This window comes from Amblyomma mixtum, chromosome 5 (assembly GCF_055824585.1).
Source record: "Amblyomma mixtum isolate Tamu chromosome 5, ASM5582458v1, whole genome shotgun sequence".
In the NCBI taxonomy this organism is placed as follows: domain Eukaryota; kingdom Metazoa; phylum Arthropoda; class Arachnida; order Ixodida; family Ixodidae; genus Amblyomma; species Amblyomma mixtum.
In genome coordinates this window covers 99,662,010-99,683,775 of record NC_143016.1, presented here as the reverse complement: position 1 = coordinate 99,683,775, position 21,766 = coordinate 99,662,010, and the positions used below count along the sequence as shown (strand labels likewise).

At 48.9% G+C, this 21,766-nt stretch overlaps 1 protein-coding gene across 1 annotated transcript in view; it reads left to right on the top strand.

Moving 5' to 3' along the window:
* The window catches only part of Khc (kinesin heavy chain), an 87,298-nt gene that overhangs the window by 57,397 nt on the left and 8,135 nt on the right, over positions 1-21,766 (top strand). Inside the window, exons 3-13 of the mRNA XM_089545715.1 lie at positions 9,285-9,358; positions 10,180-10,284; positions 11,274-11,322; positions 11,440-11,495; positions 12,561-12,648; positions 13,112-13,236; positions 14,574-14,678; positions 15,839-15,987; positions 17,158-17,306; positions 18,749-19,026; positions 20,333-20,689. Coding sequence (XP_089401841.1) covers positions 9,285-9,358; positions 10,180-10,284; positions 11,274-11,322; positions 11,440-11,495; positions 12,561-12,648; positions 13,112-13,236; positions 14,574-14,678; positions 15,839-15,987; positions 17,158-17,306; positions 18,749-19,026; positions 20,333-20,689 — 1,535 coding nt within the window. The remainder of the gene's footprint in view (positions 1-9,284; positions 9,359-10,179; positions 10,285-11,273; positions 11,323-11,439; positions 11,496-12,560; positions 12,649-13,111; positions 13,237-14,573; positions 14,679-15,838; positions 15,988-17,157; positions 17,307-18,748; positions 19,027-20,332; positions 20,690-21,766) is intronic.

The following is a 21,766-nucleotide window of genomic DNA, read 5'->3' as shown; positions in this document are numbered from 1 at the left end:
GTCGTGATCGAAAAATCGAAGCCGTGCGCGGTACAGATGGACGGAAGGGCGAAAACAAAAGGCATTCCGTGAGCTTCCACCTCCCCCCCTGGACGGCCCATTGTCGGACGTTTCGTTCTTGCTTTTTAATGCCTTTTTGTTATCCCTCGTTCTGTCCGCTTTGTATTTTTTTTTTCCCCTTTTGAGCCTCGCCCCGTCAGCGGCTTTTGGCCCGTCACGTGACTGGAAACGGTGCATCAAAACGGTACACGTCAGAGGAGTGTGTCGGCCTTCGGTTTCTCCCTCGCCTTCGACATCCGCGTACCGCCGTTGATGGCTCTCCGGGGTAATCACATCGTCGTCATAGTGCCGTTATCTCCATTTTCTTTTCTCTCTTCTTTGTGTGTGTGTGTGTGTGTGTGGTGCGTAGGTTTTTTTTTTGGGGGGGGGGGGGGGGGGGGCTGGAAGGAAGGGAAAAGGTGCAGCGTCAGCCACACAGTATGCAGCCGGCTTGCCAGGTCTGCGCAGAACTTGCTGCTGCTGTCGAGTGCTTTCGAGTGTGCCATTCGAGTCCGCCGGCCATTGTAGCGGGAGTGCGGTGCGCAGTGCGGAAAACGCTCCTCCTATGCGAGCTGCTGTATACGAGTTGGATTTGGCGCTTGCTGCGACTGCCGTTGGCCGGCATTTGTACGAGTATATCGCGTTGCTGCAGTGGCTGCGGCGGGACCAGATTAGTGCCTCCGCTACTGTTAGCCCCTACGGGTGTTCTGTCCTGTTCGTGGATGCTCGTCGACACTGTCGGCGCCGTCACCTAGTCTCGAGACCAGCCGGAGATGTTGCTAGCTGGCGTCTCTCGCTAGTCTCGAACAGGGCGTGGCAAACCGCAAGTCAGTCGATGTCTTTTTCGTTTCGTTTCAGTCGTGTAGCGAGAGCGCGCAGAATTCAGAATTTGCGTATTGCTCTCCGCCGTTCCTTCTGTCGGTACGACTCGGAAACGCTCGGAACAGCGTAGCAACGTCCGCCTCGGGCGCGCCTAACTCGTCCTTCGTTTTCGTATACACGTGTAATATACCTTGAACGGTGAGCAGCTGGACGAGGGATCCCTAACGCACCGTTCTCCCATGCGTTGCTGACGATCTTAGTCTCGCTCATGCGAGCGTCGCCATCTTGGAGGGGTGCGTCGTTAGTGTACAGGTCCTTCTTTCGGCGGTGCCAACTGTACAAAGTCTTGCAGCCTGCTGCAGAGCCAACGTTGTCGTTTTCAAGTGGTCTGAACTATAAATTTATTCTCGGCTTTCAGCGTATGCATGAATTGCCCGTTGCCGATATGTCTTCAGCGGTCACAGCGTCTACTCTTACATCCGAAGGGATTCCACTGAAAGCTCTCCGTGCTTGCCCAAATCCACATCGTGCCCTTGTTAGTGGCCCCCAGTTGTTTCGTCTCGCATGGGAATACTCGGGAACTTGTGAAGCAAGGCCTTGGACGGTGCCGCGGCTATAGTTCGCACTCACCTATGTGAATTCTGAAAACCCGAAATTAAACGGGTCGCCGTCTTCATATATTTGGTTAAAGTGCCGCTTGTGGGCCGTTATTTCCTCGATCGTCTTATGACGCGTTGGAGTGTCCAGTCTGAGATGGGCTTTTATGCTAGAGGCGCTTTCCTTGCCTCACTTGGTACTATTGACCCGCGGAAGACGTCCGGGTATATCCATGGGGTCTGTGGTGTGTTCTGAGGAACACCCTACGTTTTCGTGGCTGCTCGCGCCTGCTGGCTTCACACGCGGAGGAAGTTCGGACGTGGAGCAGGAGAAGGCGTCCCGTGTGCAGTTCCCTTCTTGATTTGCCATGAAGAGCTTGACATTAAAGGTGGAGAGATGGTCCAGCGGTAATTGTCTTCGCGCTCTCGTTTGCGCTGCCAAGAACTGACGGAGTAGATGGCCTCCAGAGATGGTGACTCCTGGCGCTCAGCGCGGCTCCCCCGCTTCTTCCCACCGCAGAAATGCACCTCTTCGCCGCATTTCCGCTGCAGTAAATAGCTCCGAGAGCAGGGGGTGCTTGCGAGCTAACGAGGGCACTTGTGCGGGACGAGGACCAGTGGCATAGCAGGTGGGGGCAGTTTTACGGAAGAACGGCCATGGCCGCCCGGAGGGGTCCCTCGGTGCAGCCCCTTTGCGCGTGCCGCTCTCGCCGGGACCTCTTCTATTTGGGACGCCGCGCCCGTGCGCCTCTGTAGAGGCGTCGGAGGCTGCGCGTCCCTCACGCACTCGTGGTGGCCGGCATGCCCGGTGCATCGACCGGCAGTTGTGCAGGCAGGGAGGGCCGCCGCCGACGCGCCGACGTCGGGTTCGAACCGCGCCCAAGGGACGGGAACGGGACCCTGAGCGCAGCGGCGGCGCGATCGATGTCTCGTCGAGGTGAGGGAAGTGGGTGAGGGCTGCCCCTGCTACGCCCTTGGCGCCCTCCCCCCCTCGCCCCGGGGTGTCCGCCGTCTGAACTCCCCTCCTTCTCCCGGCGCGCCTTGGGCACCCTCTGGAACGGAGGTTAGGGCAGGGTAGGTGGGGGCCGCGCCGACTGTCTCGTCTGGCACAACCGGAGCGGTGCCCAAATTGGGACGATTCATTCGGCCTCATCAAATAACGTTAGGCAGAGCTCTCTGCGGTGGCGGCGCCTTTTGTGGCGGGGGTAACTATGGATGCCCTCGACAGTGCATGGGCTCTTTGTGGTGGCGTCGTCCAGATGTGCCTGTCCCATGTGGGCATTCCAGTGGGACAGTTGCGCGAGACAGTGGACCGTGTCGAGAACGTGCCTTCCCTGGTCACGTGGTTACTAGACGGCGTGTAAGTGGACTAAGTTTACATGGCGTAATGGGTGCGGGACAGCTGTAACGTCGCTTATTCTACCGATGGAAGGGCGGAAAGTGTGGCAGTACTCATACGGTGCATATTCAACGCGAAGCCCAATTGTAGAATCCCCGATCGTGGTACGCGCCTGACATTGGGCAACCCGCTTTGGTGTGTTGCATGACTCGGGGCAGATGTTGAACACCGGTTGGGAAGTTGGAATGAGTCCTCTGTCCCCATTTCTCATTGCGGCTGCAAGAAGTATACTACTATTGATTGATTGATTCTGCTTTATTGAACACATAAATCATACATCAAAGTTGAATGTACCGCACCTGTGCGCGTTTTGAAAAGTGGAGAGCTTCGTGTGGTTCATCGCGGTCACGGCGTGTAACATCGCGATGTTCCTGTTGTTCGCTGCCTCGGTGTGCGAATGAATATTATTTCCTCTTTCTTCCAAGGATGTTCGCTCCTCCAACCGGCTTATAAGGTGATACAACCCCATGGTGTGCTGAGTGACAGCTTTTTTTGTTATTACTTTATTGCGCTTACCGTTCCCCGCATTTAGCCGTTGTGTGTTTGTCTGTCTGTCTGAGGCCTGTTTTGTGGCAGGCTGCTCGCCTGCCCACCGTGTCAGGCAGCGGCTCAATTAATAGTGAGGGGCTGCTCGGGGAGAGCGACCCGGATCGCAACCCAACCCAAGTCCCACCGATAGCAGCACCAGCCATAAAAAGGGCTGTGGTGCATCGCTTGACCGCTGCAGTACCACTGCGCCAGGAGCGGTAGGAAGACTCCCAGGGATCTATGAATGTAGAGAATGACCAACTCCACATAGATGCACACTAACCCATTATCGCTGTCCGAACAACTGCCATCCGGGAACACTGGATCTGGACACCGGAGCCGAAGTGAAAACTAAACTGCTAGCACACCTAATTCGCATTTGGCCCAACTATGCGAATCGATCATCACTTTTTTTTTTTTGTTACGAAAGCAACACTACTGGAGCCCAGCTCGGCTCGTCGCGTATGCTCGTGGCGGTGCGGCTACGAAACGATCTTGTGCCGTTGCCTAGCAACCTGAGTTACTACCCGAGCTTACACGAGTTACTCGGGTAAGATCGGGTAGTAACTCGGGTAAGCTCGGACGAGCGTCGTGCCATCTGGGCAAGAGAGGTTGCTCGGGGAGAGCAACATGTGTCGCAAAATCCCGACTGGGATAGAAACAGCCACCTGCCAGTGCAGTGGCACATCGCTGGTAGTGGTATATGAGGACTCGCCGCCATCTATGAATCTTAAGTAGGGATGACCAATTCAGCACACGTGGGCATTGACCTACTAAAGGTATCATGCCACACCCCTAAGGCGGAGTTTAAGTGCCCCCTCCAATTGAAGAGTGAACACCTGGTTTCGCAGTTCTACTCGGTTTAACTACGTTAAGCCACTATAAATTTTTTTGTTCACAGCCCTCAGGGGTGTTTTCCTCGGCCGCCTGCCTGTCCGTCGTTCAGCCCGACGCGCTGTCTCGCCTCGTGCGCTGCTCCCTCTCCGGCGGCCTGTTCGTCCTCGTGCATTGAGCGCCGCCGGACGCGGCCCACCTGCGCTCGGAGGCAGAGAGGCGCATCGCGTGTGTGGCTTGTCGCCGTGCGCCAAGAGCCGTCCCCGCGCACCTCTGGCACGGAGCGCCCTGCTTGCGCAACCCCCCGATTACGCGCCGACGGCCCTCTCTTCTTCACCCTCCTCGTCCCAACTTGCACACCGGAGACGAACGCTTTACCGGTCTCTCTTTTTTTTTTTTTAATTTTTAACGGCTGGAACCTCTCGTCCGTCTAGCTCGCCGGCGTGCTTCTGAGTTCCCTAGCACGTGCTGCTGCTGCTGCTGCTGCTGCGCTCTTGCTGGTGTCGGGCGGACCCTTTATGCAACTCGAGGGAGCGTCGTCGTCGTCGCCGGACCTTCTTTCTGTTAGTGGCGGCAGTCTCTCTCCCTTTGTCTTTGCGAAGCGCCGTGCTAGTTCCCCTCCATTGTCGCTTCTTTTCCGGGCGAAGCCGGCTGTACCGGCGAGTTTCGAGTGTCGTTCGTTCTTCGCCCGTGCCTGGCGTGCCGCCGTCTCCCCGCGCGTGCGTGCGCCGGTGTCGTAACGCGTCTGTGACGCAGTTCGCTCCAGCTGCGCCCACCGCCGCGGAGGGGGCGGCTGTATGGTTAAGTCTGCGGCTCTCTCCTCCTCGACACCCCTGTCAGTCCGTAGGCCCGGCTCTCTGTCCGCGGGCGGTGTGGTTTGAGTCTTGACAAACTGGATGGACACCTCGCTCGTGGAGCGATCCCACGTGCGCCAGTACTGCCGAGCGTTGCAGATCGTTTATGCCTCAACAAGATTACGGGGGAGGTTGTTCGCCCTTAGTCCTATAGGTGACAGCAGTGGCGTTGCGGATAAAAAAGGAAGCTTCCAGTTATCTGTCTAGCGCTTCACTGGCTAGGGTTCAATACTGTGCACCCAGTTACTGTTCCAAACGGATTTTTCTTGCCCATCCACGCTCTAGATTAAGCTGCTCGCCGTAGCTTCTGTCCTTTTAGGTCCGCTCCTGAGCTTTTCCTTACATTAGAGAGGGGCAGTGAACACCTCCAGACGATCGCCGGGACTCGCGTGAAACACTGCCCGTTTCATATCTGCTAGTATATGCTGGTCGATGCTGCCTTGTTCTTGCTGAGCGCACGCATACAACTGTGAAGAAGACGGACGAAAGCGGGCGCTTTCTTGCGTCGTCGTTGGATCTCGGTGTCCGGCTACGTGTCGCGAGCAAATTGTTGAGCAGCATGCCTTTCAGAACTTCTGTATTTATTTTAGTTGCCTTGGATCATTTGAAAGTTTTTATTTCTTTGTCGAACACCGTTAGCGATCATTTGGCGCGCTTGTGTTCACACACGAGTACAGATTTGTAGTTTCTACACTCCGCTTCTGTCGAGAAGTTCCCTTTCTGTTGCGCCGATTTCTTTCGCCTGCCTGTCCGCGGTCAGAAGAACGCGGTCCCCCTTCTTCGTGGGCGAGTGTAATGAAACACCTCTAAAGGCCGATGCCGGCAGCCGAACCCTACACTCTAAATAATAACGCCCTCGTGCGTTAGAAGGCAGTTTACTCCCTTTCTAATCCTTTCTTTTTAGTGATAGCCGAGATAGTCCTAGCGCTGGTCTTCACTAAAAGCTCTTGCTATCGCTCCTGCATCATCTCGTCCGTGATTGAAAGTGTGGGGGTATGCGGGCTTGTTGAAAGCACCTTTACCGGAGAAAAATAAAGTGCGCCTGGAAGCGCACGGAGCGCGCACTAGGTGTGCTCCGAGAGCCTTATCTCCTGATCGCTCGAAAGTACACTCTAATAAATTGACGACGTGCGAAACCTCTTTATAGCGTCCCGTTTTAGCCCCGTCTCGTCGCTCGAGTTCAAACCTAAACGCAAACCAAACGTCATAAAGCCCGTCATCCCGGGTAAACGCGGCCCGCAGATGCATCTGTGTACACCCCTAACTGGGCAGTTTATTACGCGGAAGCGGCTGGTACCTCGCAGCCCGTAGGCTGAAACCAATTTCGCCCGTTTCTCGTTCGTCCTCACTCAGAGGCGACGTTCGCGGGAGTCTCGCCTTTCCTTTCGCACGCCGATTTTTCCCATTGTTTGCTTTGGCCCCCTCTAAACTGATCCCCGTTCGGCCCGTCCGCTGGGAGCTCCTCGTGTTTCTGACCGGCGCGCGCGCGAGAGAGCGGCGTTATTCTCCACGCTCTGATTGGCGCCCGCCCAGAGTCGTCCGAGTGTGTATACGTACGTATGCGTCCGACGTCTGTCTGCGTATGTACACACACACACACACACACACGCACCGTAAGCGTATAATGTGGGTCGGGCGCGCGCCTTCGCCGATGACGGGAAGGAATCTTCTGTTCGCATCGCGATCTCCTGCCTAAATGCGTGTGTGTGTACGTGCTCGTTTTGGGAGGCGCGTCTTTCTCGGGCGCTTCAGCGTGCGGGCCGGAAAGATTGCTGCCGCTTCTGCGTTGGTCAGCGCGCAGCGTGGCTTTTGCGAGCTTCGCTAAACGAGCCGAAGAACGGAGGGGAAAAAAAAGAAAAATAAAGGGGTCAATGAACGGCGTTGTTGTTACGCCCCGACTTCGCGCGAGGTGAGAAATCGTTGTTGGCCTGGCTTGTCGTCGACCGCCCCTCGCGCGTGTAACGAGGAGCCGGTATAATCGTCCGTCATTGTGATGTACGAGCGCTCCGTGTATACTACGCTCGAACTCGCCTGTATGTGTGTATACTACCTTATTGATGAACTATAAGCTGTATAAGCTCTGGGATTGATTTACGGGCAGGCGGTGTGCTTGGTGTGTTCGCGATCGAGGGCTCCGTTCCTTCGCGCGGAACATGGCGTGTTGAACTACGGGGAAGTCTTCCGATCTCTAATCGTGTTGCATTTGCTTGCCGCAATGCGGCGCAGGACTTGATTGCTGGACAATGAGCGAAAGATAGACTCACTCCGAGAAGGCCTGCAAACTCAACGTGTCGGCACATTTGTTCGGAATTAATGCGCGTTCACTGTCCCATTTCTAAGAGAGTGCTACTCTCCTTACGCGGCAGCGTATACAGCTTGTTCGGTCGAAAAGCCGTCGGCGTAGTAATTATTAGTCGGCACCGCGTGTTGGAAATAATCGGGGCTGCGTAAAAACAATCGTATCATGCCAACCGCTTGCCGCAGAATGTTCCTGATAGTGTCATACGATTCAGTGTTTGTTGCAACATAAGCCTGCTAGTTAAGTTAGAGCCTAACTCGCGGCACGGATTCGAACCGGCGACCTATAATAAATCCGTGCTGTGCCAGCGAAGGTAATTTATGCAGTTAATCGCGCGCTGCAACACATATGGTGCGAAGGCGTTCAGTCCACGAAGAGAAAAAAAAATGATCTGGATTCGACAGAGAGCCGGATACATCTTGGTGATAATAGAGAACAGGATTCCATGCAGTGTTTCTGCTTGTTTAGTGACGCACACCAAAGCGCGTTATTCAGTTTATGTCGTCGCAAGAACTGCATGGTCATGGACAAAAGTTTTCGGGATGCGGCTTTGCAGGAACAAAAAAAAAAGGCAAAGCAAGTAGATGAAATGCATCGTCTGGAATGACAGTCAGCTGGTCGGCTAGCGAGGCAACGCAGAAATAAATAAATCCGCGAATTCGCATCCCGCAAACTTTTGTACATGCCTCTACAGTGCCTGCCATTACCGTGGTTGCTGTTACCCAGACACTTCGCCTTTGTGAACCTGCCAAGAGCCGATCATGACTGTCATTCTGGTTGCTATACGCCACTCGGAGTGCCATGCAGCATATACCGGGTGTTTCACCTTAGGTGTTCTGCAATTTTTAATACCAGAGCGCTTTTTTCGACATAGCATTGCCAGTGGTGTAGTCGCATCAGAATACAGCTAAGATGTGCTAACTAGTAGGCTGGTTAACTAATATTGAGTAAATTAAAAAGTTATCTAGTTAGTAAAAAAAAAAACTAACCCTGTCAGTTGCGGTGAGCTACGCGCCTCTCATTAAACATTGCGGGGTGCGTGGCCCATCGTAAGCAATATCCTTATCAGTTTTCCGAACTTCGAAAACGCGGTTACGCTCGGCGCTGTGGCCCGACAAATTCTGGCTATCGCGACGAGGGATTGCTTCGCCTGCAAGCTTTTCCAGAGCGCACGCATTTTGGCGCGATGCAGACGGTTTGTTGGGCGGCGGCTCCAAATGCAACTGCATTTTCGAAGTTCTAAAAACTGATATGGATGTTACGTAGTACGTACGCCTCTCAGAAAATAAGGAGAATAGTTAAAAAGTTAACTATTCAATATTAGTTAACCAGCATACCAGTTAGCACGTGTTAGCTGTATTTTGATGCGCTACACCGCTGACAATGCCATGACGAAAAAGCGCCCTTCTAACAAAAAAAGCCATTTAAAAAAAATTGCAGAGCATCTTAGGAGAAACGTCGGGTATATCCCCTTCGTCTACTATGATGCGCTCTACTACTATCCCGAGCAGACTACAGCCGCGCGCGCTAACTTGAACATACGTAGACACGTATGTGGAGTTGCGCGCCGGCTCGGGACTTCCTCTGCTGGAGATGCGAGAACGGGTTTGATCGTCGCCGGCGCCTTTCAGACGTGTGCGCCGTGATGGACTGACAACAGTCAGGGACGCATGGCGCTCCGCGGACGCCGGGGCATGCGGTGCGCATTGTCTCCGCGGCGTGCCCGTTTAGAAACCCTTTCGTCAAAGCGCCGCGCGCATGTGGCACGGCCGCTCTTCGTCGTCTTCTTCGTGTCTCGCACTGAATGCCCTTTTGTTGGCGCTGTAATTGCCCCCTTCCGTTTGTTGCCCGGAGGGGGGAGTACGGGACGCCTCCCGCTCATGAGTGTGGCGATTGTTTCTCCTCTTTTGCAGATGTGCTCATGGGCTACAATGGAACCATATTTGCCTACGGCCAGACTTCCAGCGGGAAGACGCACACAATGGAGGTGGGCACTGCAGCGCTTCCCCGCTGCTCTTCCTTGTTTCTTTTTTTCTCTCTTTCTCTCTCGTCCGTACGTGGGGTGCAGGGGCACGCCTGCAGGGGTCAGACTGACCCGTAGAGGTCGCTCTTGGTCCGGCCACCACGCGCTGTTGCACAGGCCCCTGACCAACACGGACGCGCGGCGTGTGCGTCGCTGTGAACACTGGGGCGAGAGTACCCGGCGCGGGTTTAATTTTCTGTGTGTATTTTGCCCCTAAACTGGGTGTTCTGGTGAATTCACGGCCAGAAGAGATAAAAAAAAAAGATGAAGAAACCAAGGAAAGCCACAAAGCACGGGTATACATGAATGTTCAGCGAGGCAGTTTCAGATACTTCAGATGAAATATTGAAGGCTGTTAGGCTGGTATTATTTTTCTGCTAACTCCTAAAAGCTATGGGTAAATGGATCCATAGGTGTCTTTTCTAGAAGGCAGTTCTTGGGGTACTAGAAATTGGGGAGCCAGCAGTAGTAGACTGCTACACTTATTCCCACTGCAGTTTCTACCAACGTTGGCAATAAATGACTCCAGTAGTTTTTTTGCGTGTTCAGATTTCGGCAGCAAATGTGTTGGTGTTGAGGTGGAAAAGCATAGAAGCTGCCTTATTTGTCTTTGTGAAAAAAAGTGTTGAACATATTTGTGCAGTGTCATGTTAATAACTTTGCTGGTTTAATTATCTAAAAATAAGTGAACTAAAGCTGTCAAAATTTCTAGGTATGTTATGTTTAAAACTTCTGAATTGCACAGCTATCTTTGTTGCTTATATGCTTTATATTAATGTTTGCAGGGCGTTCTGGGAGATCCCTACAGCCAAGGCATCATCCCTCGGATCATTAACGATATTTTTAATCACATTTATTCAATGGATGAAAATATTGAGTTCCACATAAAGGTTTGTACTGATCATGTTTTAGTTGCACTATTATATCTGCTTGTGTAAGCAACATTTAGTGTGCTGACTTTTTGCCCTGTTAGCATGTTGTTGCTGTATTGGCATGCCAGTGTTAGGGCTACTCTTATTAAATTTGTGATTAAATTGAGCCAGTGCTTTTTAACGCTTCTAGAAGGCTTCAATACAGTGAGCAGCCACATGTTTTGTGGTACTTTTACGTTTTTTGTGTAAAATTTAACTCGTGTGGATTAGCTATGCCACTTTTAACAATTGTTTGACTCTTCTTGCTTTGGTATGATGCATGCAAACCATGAAATTTATCACCTTGTTCAGAGTAGACAAAGTGAGATAACCTAGTTGTATTGCATTGGTTCCAGATATGGGAGGAGGTACTGTGTTTAAACCCGAGTATTGCCAATAATCCGCCAGTTTTTCTAACCTTTAAAAGTATCCCCCATTCAATTGCTTGTGTTTTCCAGGGAAGAAGTGTTTGGGGAAAGGCTCCTCCTAGCCACCAGTACTATGCTGCTTTGGTCATTTGGGGGCTTTTGCCAGTTAATTGCAAGGGTTTTGATTCATCCAGCGCTTACAGCAGCACTGTTAAAACAGGTTTCTGTCTGACCTTGACATCATTTTTTTTTGTCTACTTATTTAAGATTTAGCATAGTAAAGGTACAGTCTTTGTCTGAAGTATACAGCCCAAGGGGTCTGCTTCTGAGCCCGGCAGCATGGCTCCTCTTGCATACTCAGGGACCCTGATCTCACGAAGGAGGGAGGAACTGAAGTCCTCAACCCTCCCAAGCTTAGGACTCTCAGATATGCTTAAGAGCCCCGCTACATGGATTGGAAGCAAACACCTTGGGCAGTATACTTTTGACGAACACTGTATGTTCAAAATCTGAGTAGCTACTGCGCTCTTTGATAAAACAGTACGTGCTTTCACATGTTTGCAGTGGTTGTAAGCTCATTATTTGCCACTTCTCTTGCAGGTGTCTTATTTTGAAATTTATCTTGACAAGATTCGTGATCTCCTTGATGGTAAGAGGGTTCATCTTCTTGCTCTGCTTCTCTGCATTTTTCTTTCCCTTGCTAATAATCACTGTAGCGGTGTTTTAAAGAATGATGCCTTGAACGTGCGTTTTGCTTTCATTTCAGTAACAAAGACAAACTTGTCAGTGCATGAAGACAAGAACAGAGTTCCCTTTGTCAAGGTAGGCAGCAGTCTTGTTATTTTTGAATGGGAAAGTTTAGGTGCTTTGTATTAGGCGCTTTCATGTACGATCTTACTTTTTTATGGAAACTACCAAAAATGTGATAGTCTCATGCATTCATTCTGTTGTTTTAAAATGATTTGGTAACAACGAGAAAAGGTATGCAGCAAAGCATTAACTATGAAGCTGTGGTAGTCACGCTCCTAAATAAAGGCAGTAAAACCATTTTTATGTTCTTCATTTCTTAATCGGCACTTAAATGATTAAGCAGTTGCAGTTGTAATATGTACTTATGCAGAAACCATTGATACCGACCGCGGCAGTTGAATTTCTTTGGAGGAGAAATTCGAGGCCCGTGTACTGTGCGATGTCAGTGCACGTTAAAGAACCCCAGGTGGTCGAAATTTCCGGAGCCCTCCACTACGGCGTCTCTCATAGCCTTAGTCGCTTTGGGACGTTAAACCCCATAGACCAACCAACCAACCATTGTATGAATTTTGCATTAAGTGGTAAAGACCTTTGTATTCCTCAGAAAGTTTATATTTGACCATTGGTGTGTCTTAGAGAAAGGTCAGCTGCCGCAATGGCTTAGTGGTTGTGGTGCTTTGCTGCTGACCCTAAAGTCGCTGTTTCGATCCCGGCTGCGGTGGTTGCATTTTGATGGAGGCAGAACCGTGTGCTATGTGATGTCAGTGCGCATAAAGAACCCCAGGGGGTCGAATTTATCCGGAGCCCTCCACTTTGCCGTCCGTCACAGCCTGAGTTGCTTTGGGACTCAAGACCCCATAAACCATAGTGAAATGTCACGTCATGTTGGTATCAAAATGCCGTTTGGGTGCTGTGAGAAGGAGACATTATACAAGGCGAGTGATTCTATGGCAAACTTTGTGTTCTGCGAACTAAAATCGTACTGTTAAGAGGGCCTTTGTCTTTCAAATCGTAGACTCTACGTGTTGGTGTCTAATCTGTAAATGTTGTAGCCTTGGCAAATTCATCTCTCCTGGTATGTAATTATGTCATTGAAATGACCCATTTCTGTGCTCTCTTTTTTGTTTTGCCTTCTAGGGTGCTACAGAGAGGTTTGTCACCAGCCCCGAAGAGGTGATGGAAGTCATCGATGAGGGAAAAGCAAACCGACACATTGCTGTTACAAGTAAGCCACTCTCCTGACTTCCTCATGATTGCTTGCTGATCATTCACAGTCTCTAGTTCTTGCAGATAGCTCTTTGCAATGGCTCAGTGGCTTTGGGCGTTAGGCTGCCAAGCCCAGGATTGTGGAATTGAATTCGATCTGCAATTGGCGCATTTCAGTGAAGGCGAAAAACAAAAACACCCGTTTACTGTGTGATGGCTGTGTGTGTTAAAAACCACACTGGATTGAGATTAAGCTTAAGTTATAGCCCTCCACTGCGGCATCCCTCATAGCTTATGTCTCCAGCTTTGGGGCATTAAACACAGCATAACGAAAAGCGCCTGATTTTCGCCCCCGTGGAAAAAGTTAGAGTGAGCATGGGGTTTGATTTGAACCATGTAACGTGTGTGTTGAGTGGGACAGGTGTGCAATGAAAGAGGCGCTTTGATAGCGTGTCATGTGGACTCTGGTGTCATTCCTGCAGACATGAACGAGCACAGCTCCAGAAGCCACAGCGTGTTCCTAATCAATGTCAAGCAGGAGAACCTCGATGACCAGAAGAAGCTGAGTGGCAAGCTGTACCTAGTAGATCTTGCTGGCAGTGAAAAAGTATGTTCACTTCTGCTTACTTTCTCGATGCTTTGTGCGTGTGTGAGCTTTCAGCTTTACTGTTGAATAATGCTCTTGCTGAGGCTAGGTATTTCACTTTGTGCAAAGGCATTATAGGGCAGCAATGCACGGATGAAAAAAAAAAAAGGAGCAGTCATCATGGCTGGTTTCATTTTCTGTTCTTGTTCAGTGTGATTCTGTGATGTCCTTGTTTAGCATAGCTGGATGAGTAAACTCTAGCCACATTTGTGAAGCTCAGTTTTTGTGTGTGCCTGATGTGAGGCACAGAAGATGTGTAGTGTCCTATTGTGTTGTTCTGGACAGCATGGCACATAGCGGCATGTGAGTTGCAGCTGACAATGATGTCAGCTTGGTTGTAAAAAATAATGTAAATGGTAAAAACAGTTCAGTTGGTCTTGTTCGCATGTGACTGCCTAAAGGCTGTATTATATTAGCTTACTTGACTAATAAAATGACCCTAGCTGAATCTAAAAAAAAATTAAAGCTCTTTTGCCTTCTATCCGAGCCTTTCGGTTCAAGAATGAAAAGCGTAAAAAAATTCAGGGGGCACTTTGACTGTGTAAATATATGTTTTGCTGTTAGAAGCAAGGCTTGTAGATAATGGCTGTTCTGTGCATGGGATATAGTCATTCATCTGCTGCACTATATCTGCAGTGGTGGCACTCCGTGAAATCTTTTCTTGGCAATGAAGTGAAAGCTACAAGCGCAGAGCATCCATAGCTGTGTCGCTTGGCAAAATAGTTCAGTTGTTACACGATGCGCCTTGCGCATTGCTCACTGGATGGTTGCTTTCCTCTGTCGCTGGTGTGGCTGGCATCATCTGTGGAAGCTTCTTGTAACAGGACGAGCTTTGAAAATCTGCTGTAATTAAAGAAACTATTTTTGCCGCGACTCTGTAACGTCGAAAATTGGCAGTTATGGTAGAAAAATGTCTTAAATAAGGAGAGAGAGAGAGAAAGGAATTTTAATGAGGGAAAGGTGGAGAGGTCGGCCGGTGGTAACATGGCCCTGGCACTTTCACTCCTGGTGCTTTCACTGGTGCTTTCACTCCATTGCCCAGAAAAGTTGTTGCATAATATAGCAGTGCCCATGTTCATTTGACTTGGAATTTGTCACTGCCGTGATTACTGGGCCATTTTATGAGCTTGTTATGCATGGTTGGCATTGTGGTTAGTAATATAATATTTTCTTGACACGCCGCTTGAATTGAAGCAGATATTGTCTTGTTGAGCCCTGCATGCCATACCGAAACTGGGTGAGGAGGTACTTGGCAGTGGTTGCACACATTGCCTCATCCGTGGTGCTCACTTTTGCAGGTCAGCAAAACTGGAGCCGAAGGCATGGTCCTGGATGAGGCGAAGAACATTAACAAGTCCCTGTCTGCACTGGGCAACGTGATTGCGGCACTTGCCGATGGAAATGTAAGTTTTTTTGACTATTTTTTGAAGCTGTTTTCAGACAGAGATATTTTTCGGGCATATCTAGGTAGAGGTCTAACTGCTGCATTGGCTTCTAAAATGTTTTCTTTCATTATTTGGCTGAGGGCACGAGAAAGTTTTTTTTCCTCCTGTTTAAGTAAGGAAGAGCAGCAAGGTAAGTAAGGAAGAGCAACAAGGCTGTGTATATTGGCTCACTGCAAATAGTGGTTTGCTTCAGACCTCCATGTCATTTGAGAAGCCCTCCTAGTCAGAGCTGACCAATTTTATTCTTACATCTTGTCTTTATGGTATTGTTCTGGGAAAAATACTGCAAAAACCTACGTATAGTGCAAGTTTCTTTTTTTCACATTTTAGCATGTCTGATTTCCACCTCATATTATATGCGGATTCAAACAATTTTCGGCTAGAATCCGCAGTTCCCGTTTTGTTATGATTGAGTGTCATCACCATCAGGCTTCAAGCAAGAGGAGGTGTAGGGAGGTGTAGGCGCAGGTCGGTAGTTTCGATTTTGTTGCTATTTCACTATGCTGACCTGCACAGGACGATTGCACTTCCCATGGTGTTGTGACAGCGAAAGCAGTACTCGGCTGCTTTTTAAAGGAAAGTACTAATCATAGCTGTCAAAAAAGTCAAAATCGTGTCAAGGGCTTCCACACGGTCTGGATGAGGTGCGGAGAGCCTGCAGTTACTGCCGCCGGACACATCCCATACCTCCAGCCACACTGCATTTGGATAGCGGGCGCTTGGGCCAGCATCTGATGAGGAGCCCACCGATTGTGATTTCAAGAAATGCGGGATATTGAATGCACTCAATGGTATCGAAGACATGTTTCTGTGGGAAGGTCTCTGACAAGGGCCTTTCTGAAGACAGTGCATCCGGCAACGATGTTCACTAAAGCTCAGACTACAAACACTACCGAAGCGTGCGCGTCGATGTGTATGCCGGAACCGGTCTGCAAACGCTTGCAGTGCAGGACGCGAGCATGCGCAAGTGCGGTGCCCAGATCTATACCCACCAGATATTTGGTGCCCACGCTACATGCGTTGTATCCGGCAGAATCTTGCAGAGAAGCATTCTATTGCTCTGTAAAACCACGGGTTTTCCATTCATTTGTGTTGTGACCTCTTGTTTCCAATCGCAGAAGTCGCACATCCCATACCGAGACAGCAAGCTGACGAGAATCCTGCAGGAGAGTCTTGGGGGCAACTCTAGGACAACAATCATCATCTGCTGCTCGCCAGCATCCTTCAACGAATGCGAGACCAAGTCTACCCTTGAGTTTGGCAAAAGGTGGGTACCTTTTCACAGTTGCATCTATAACCAACTTGAACCTAACTGTCACACATCAACAGTGAAAGTGTTTCCGTGTGCTTATCTTTGGCTTTTGTGTTTGCATTTTAGGCGTTTGCTCTGAAGCCATGTAATCGACGTAAGTGTTCAAAAGAAAAAGGAAGTGGCACTGGCACATTGTTGCCTTGTTTTCTATGCAGTATTGGACTTTTCTTTAAGATTAGCATGTAGTAGTGGCTGTATCGGCCCTTTATTATTTTGTGGAACATATTTTTAACTCTTCTTAAAAGAGCTATTAGAAAGGAAAAAAGAGAGGAATTGTTGGCATGTTGCCTAAGTGTAAGGTACCTTTTATTGGCATAGAAAAGGAGGGCAGTCGCACGCAGATCGTATTGCATCTTGTTCTGTGCTTGTTATGCACCCTTCCCCCCCCCCCCCCCCCCCCCCCACATCACCACTTTTATTGCACTCTGCATGTACAATTGGTAGAAAAAATTTAAACACTGTATATGTGTGGAAAAAGTTTTGTTTCGGCGAAGTCATACAAGCAAATCGTGTGAAATGCTTGCGTGAAGTGACAGGCTTGATGCTTGGAGCCTTAATGCCAGTATAGTTGATAACCTTGTTGTATACTTTATTAAGTACTTAATTTGGCTCATGAGTAATACCCTGAGCAACAAAAAGCAAAACCAGCTTTGTCATTTGAGACAGAAAATGCAGATTGAAAAGGGGTGGATATATGCGTGCCTGTTGATTTTGCCACAAAACTTTGTTACATTTCCTAGGCATGAGTAGATTTGCTAACAGGCTTTACTCTCCAGTGAACACATGCAAGATAACGTGCACAGTGATCAAGAAATGATGAGACCACATGCATGTGGCGATAAACAAAAAGCACTGATGGAAACTGACATAGACTAGACTAAACCTAATGACCATTTGAGATATCTCACTCTGCGTGGCCAGCAGAACATGATAAAGCCACATGCTAGTGATGGTAAACAAAGATAAGGGAAAAGGGAATGGAACAAGCACTACAAAGCTTTGTGGCAATATCTTTTGTGCAGCTCTCTCTTTGTAACAGAAATGGCACTGCTTGCATTTGCCTCTTTTTTTTCTTTGTCCCTGGTACCCATTGTGAGTGATTTTTGCACCTGTTGGCACACGCAGGGCCAAGACGATCAAGAACACAGTCATCGTCAACGAGGAGTTGACAGCGGAGGAATGGAAGCGGCGCTTCGACAAGGAGCGTGAGAAGGTGGCCAAGCTCAAGGGCCAGCTGAGCAGGGCTGAGTTTGAGCTCAGCCGCTGGCGCAGTGGTCAGTGCTGCTCCCCACCGCTATCTTTTTCCTTCTTCTCTTGGTGGGAATGCTTGATTTCTAGCATGCTCCCTCTGAAGGCGTGTTCGTACTGTGCAGTTTATAAGATTGCTGAGCACTTGACAGCCAGTTAGCAAGGAGTGAACAGTGTTGACATGGGCAGCGTTGATATTTGACTAGCAGTTTGCAGGGGCACTCAGCAGACATTGTCTTGTGCTTTGCCACATGTACGAAATATTGGACAACTAGTTGTCCATGTAGTTAAAGCAGATATTATTAGGTTCGACTCCCGCCACCGGCCGGGTACCCACCGGTTTTCTCAAAATGGGTACAAGCTATGGCCCGGCCTGGTGCTCGGCTTACTAGGGCTACATTGCTTGGGAAAGGAGCCTGCGCCTTCAAATCCCGTCACTGTGGGCAGAGAGTCGTGTAGACAAAGCGAAAGAAACAGAGGGTACGAGCATAGTGCACTAATCATAATGCAATAATCAGTTGCACGGCTTTCAGTAAGCCATTTGATACACTTCTTCTGGTTGGGAAGAGTTGTGATTCTAGCTGAAAAGCAAGAAAAGTGGTTTGAGGGTCCTAGTCTTAAGGGGGGACACTGGTCTTGAAAAAAAAATTTTTATTAATGAAGTCACAGTTATGAAATCTTCAGGGAATATGCATTTTTGTGTACTGATTCTAAATATGTCATTTAATTTCATATAAAACAATTCCTTGAGCACTTATGCACCTTTTATGCTAGTATCTTGCGGAGAGTTTTGAAGAAAATTTGCTGCGGGAAACTCGCTGAAATGTATGCCATTGGGTTCTCCTGACACCAAGGAATGCAATAAGGGTGGAATTGTCTTCCTGCCTATCATAGAACTTAAGTTATAGAGTTTTGAAGTTGTCGCTTCAGAAATGAGAAGGAAAGTGTGTATTCCAGTGTGTGAAGTGGCAGCTTCAGTACCCTATTACTCAAGTTCTATGAGAGCCAGGATGATAATTTTACCCTTATTGTATTCCTTGGTGTCTAGAGAACCCAATGGCATACATTTCAGCGAGTTTCCTGCAGCAAATTTTCTTCAAAACTGTCCAAAAAATACTTGCATAAAAAGCGCATAAGTGCTCAAGGAATTGTGTTACATGAAATTAAATGACATATCTAGAATCAGCGCACAAAAATACATGTGCCATGAAAATTTCATAACTATGACTAAATTAATAAAATTTTCTTTTCAAGACCAGTGTCCCCCCTTAATGATATTTTGTTTCCTTAGATGAACTACGGATGTCTGTTTACAGTGAAGCCCATACATTCAATGAGGCACACATGCGATACCTGCAGCTCTAACAGAGCAGTGTTCAGAGCGGTGCATGACTGGAGAAGACGGAGGTGTTTGTCTTCGAGGCGTCACTGTGCTCATGTGTCCCCACTCATTCACATTCTCTTGTAGGTGAGAGTGTGCCCACGGACGAGCAACTCAAGGACCTAGAGACCAGCACCATGAGCCTGTCTGAGACGGCCTCGGCTGGCAACCTGACGGCCAGCACCCTGTCGGTTGGGGGCACCACGCCCACGGCAGCTGCGGCCACTGCAGCACCCAAGGGGGACCCGCTGGTTGGAGAGGAGCGCACACGCTTATACGCCCAGCTGGATGAGAAGGACGATGAGATCGACCGCCAGAGCCAGCTGATTGAGAAGCTCAAGGAGCAGATGATGGAGCAGGAGGAGGTGCGCACGTGCACACATGCACACACACGCCCTAGCTTGCACTCTGCTTGACACTCCCATGAGCTTTGCTTCATCCTCGACGGGAGAGCTGCTTCAATCAATCAATCAATCAATCAATCAATCAATCAATCAATCAATCAATCAATCAATCAATCAATCAATCAATCAATCAATCAATCAATCAGGTTTATTTTCACATCAAGGATGTGGGGAGCGGGGACAAAAAGCCTATAGAGGCTTGACAGAGGTCCCCGCCCCCTACAGCAACTACATTGTGCACAAAAACCCACAATCACACAACGGTACATTATATGTTATGCCTGTCACATATTTAAAACAAAAGCACATTGCATCAAAAATAAACACGTTCAGGGCATCAAAAAACACATAACCATCAAACATATCACGTAAAGAGGGAAGGCATAAAAGCAGGCTGAGTTTTTTGCCCCTTGCAGAAAACAATTTTGTGCTCATGGCGATGAAGTGGGCTGGACACTGTGCGTTTCTTTGCCCTAGTCAAGGTGACACTCTGTTTTGACTGGGTGTCTGCTCATGCTTAAAAAGACAGTATGTGCTGCCTTGTTGGCTTATTGAGGCAGTGTTAGGTCCTGTAAACTTAGAAGACGTCTGAAGACTACAGTAGTAGCCGCCAACTTGTGTCATGTGGGCAGTGCTTTATTTGTCCAAAGCTAGAAATCATCGGTATAATGTTTGTAGACTTTACGAGCAAATATTTCTCTAGGATGTCCCTAAACGTAGTATTAAAACGACGTAGTCTCAAAAGCGTTTTCTACATAACGTAGCTTGAATAGGCAAAGCTATCAGCTGCCAGAGTGTTATTTCTGAGCCGGCCTAAACTTTTGTACCGGATGCTATGTAGTGCAGCAGTCCATAGATGCCCACACTTTTCATTATTCTTTGGCCACTTAAGAATGGCAGTGGCCTCAACTACCAAAAGAAGAGTGGGAAGGCTTCAGTTAGGTACAAAATCCATTATGTACTTGGGTTGTGACCGAAGAGGGGCTCCAAAGCATACATGTGAAAGTTCTTGGATGCCATTTAGCAGTCTTAAGGGGGTTTAACCATTACATTCCATTGGTACGGGGAGGCAAAAAGGGCCACAAGTGCTGGAGAAAAACCATCGCTAGCTGGGGCTTAGAGGTGCAGAAGCCTCACTTGATGGGCAGATTAGGGAATTGGTCACCCACCTCTTTGCCTGCATGTCCTTTTGTGGCCTTGTCGAGAACCAAGCCTGCCTGTCACTTCCGAGTGTGCTGACTGCACCGTGTCCTGTCCGTGTGTGCAGCTGATTACGACCACGCGGCGTGACTACAGCAGCCTGCAGCAGGAGATGCTGCGCATCCAGCAGGAGAACGAGTCTGCGAAGGAGGAGGTGAAGGAGGTGCTGCAGGCCCTGGAGGAGCTGGCCGTCAACTACGACCAGAAGTCGCAGGAGGTGGACGCCAAGAACCGCGAGTGTGAGTCCCTGGGCGAGGAGCTCAACCAGAAGCTCTGCCAGCTCAACTCGGCCCAGAACGAGCTGCAGCAGATGAAGGACCACAGTGTGCACCAGAAGAAACGCACCACAGAGATGCTCACCTCGCTGCTCAAGGACCTGGCCGAGATTGGGCTGGTCCTCGGCGGGCCCGCTGGTGACGCCAAGGTGGGTGGTCTCTGTCAAAGTGTGCCCCTTGTGAAAAAAAAAAAAAAAAAGATGGCCAGGTTCTACCAGAAGCAGAATGCTTTATTTCCAAGTAAATAACATTGTGCACGTACATGATCTACAATACTTAACGCATAATCAGAGTATACAGCTCTGTAGTAAATAATAGCATATGTCTTCCATCTTGGTGTGTGTACGCCCTCTGTCAAAAGTTTATGGAAGGCAATAGTATAAGCCAATAAATTATAATTTCATAGCCATTTTTTTTTTGTGTGAATCCTGGAATAAATAGCCTGACTGCCAATCTGCAAAATAAATTTCGAGCAATATGTTTGGATGCAAAAAAAAAAAAAAAATTTTCTGACAGAGTTGTTTTGCGTTAACTTTTGACAGCAGGTGTACATTCTCTGTGCCAGTTGGTCTACTGAAACCACGAGGGTGCCTTTCATTTTTAATTCTCTACCTCTGTCTCTGGCTTCAGTTTTGTATTCTGTTTGGCTTGCACCACAGTAGTAGTGCTACGAGTGCAAAAGCATACCAATGTTACATGAAGGCTGCTTTTGGGGGTCTTGTCACTCTTTCACCACATCGACTGTCTGCTTAAAAATGAAACTTCTCCCCTTTGCTCGATTGACTCAACTGCATGGTGGTGAGCCATGCCTTCCGTATGTCAGTGACTGTTCTCTGCAGCATTTAAGTGAGTCGTGGCCTTATGCTCGGAGCTACTGAAACATTACGAGACAGCACGCGAGTTCGATGTCACCAAAAGGTGTGTCAGAAGCGATAATAAGGAAAGCAGTGATTGCGGCTTTTCGCTTGCAATAGCAATACCAAACTTTGCATGCACCCGAAACGCATTACAGTCGTTAATTTGCAACATCGGGAGCGCCCACCCTCTGCCAAACTTTAAATAGAATGAAATGAAGGCTCTTACGCCTCGTGTATTCTGTCGTGCTTTCCTTGAAATGAAGCAATGAGTTAATGCTTGGTGCACAAGAGCTGCCCCCGGTGATGAATCTTTCACTGCTCCTCTGCTGCTCCGATACGTGGTGCACTGTGCCATTCGCCTTAGTGGAA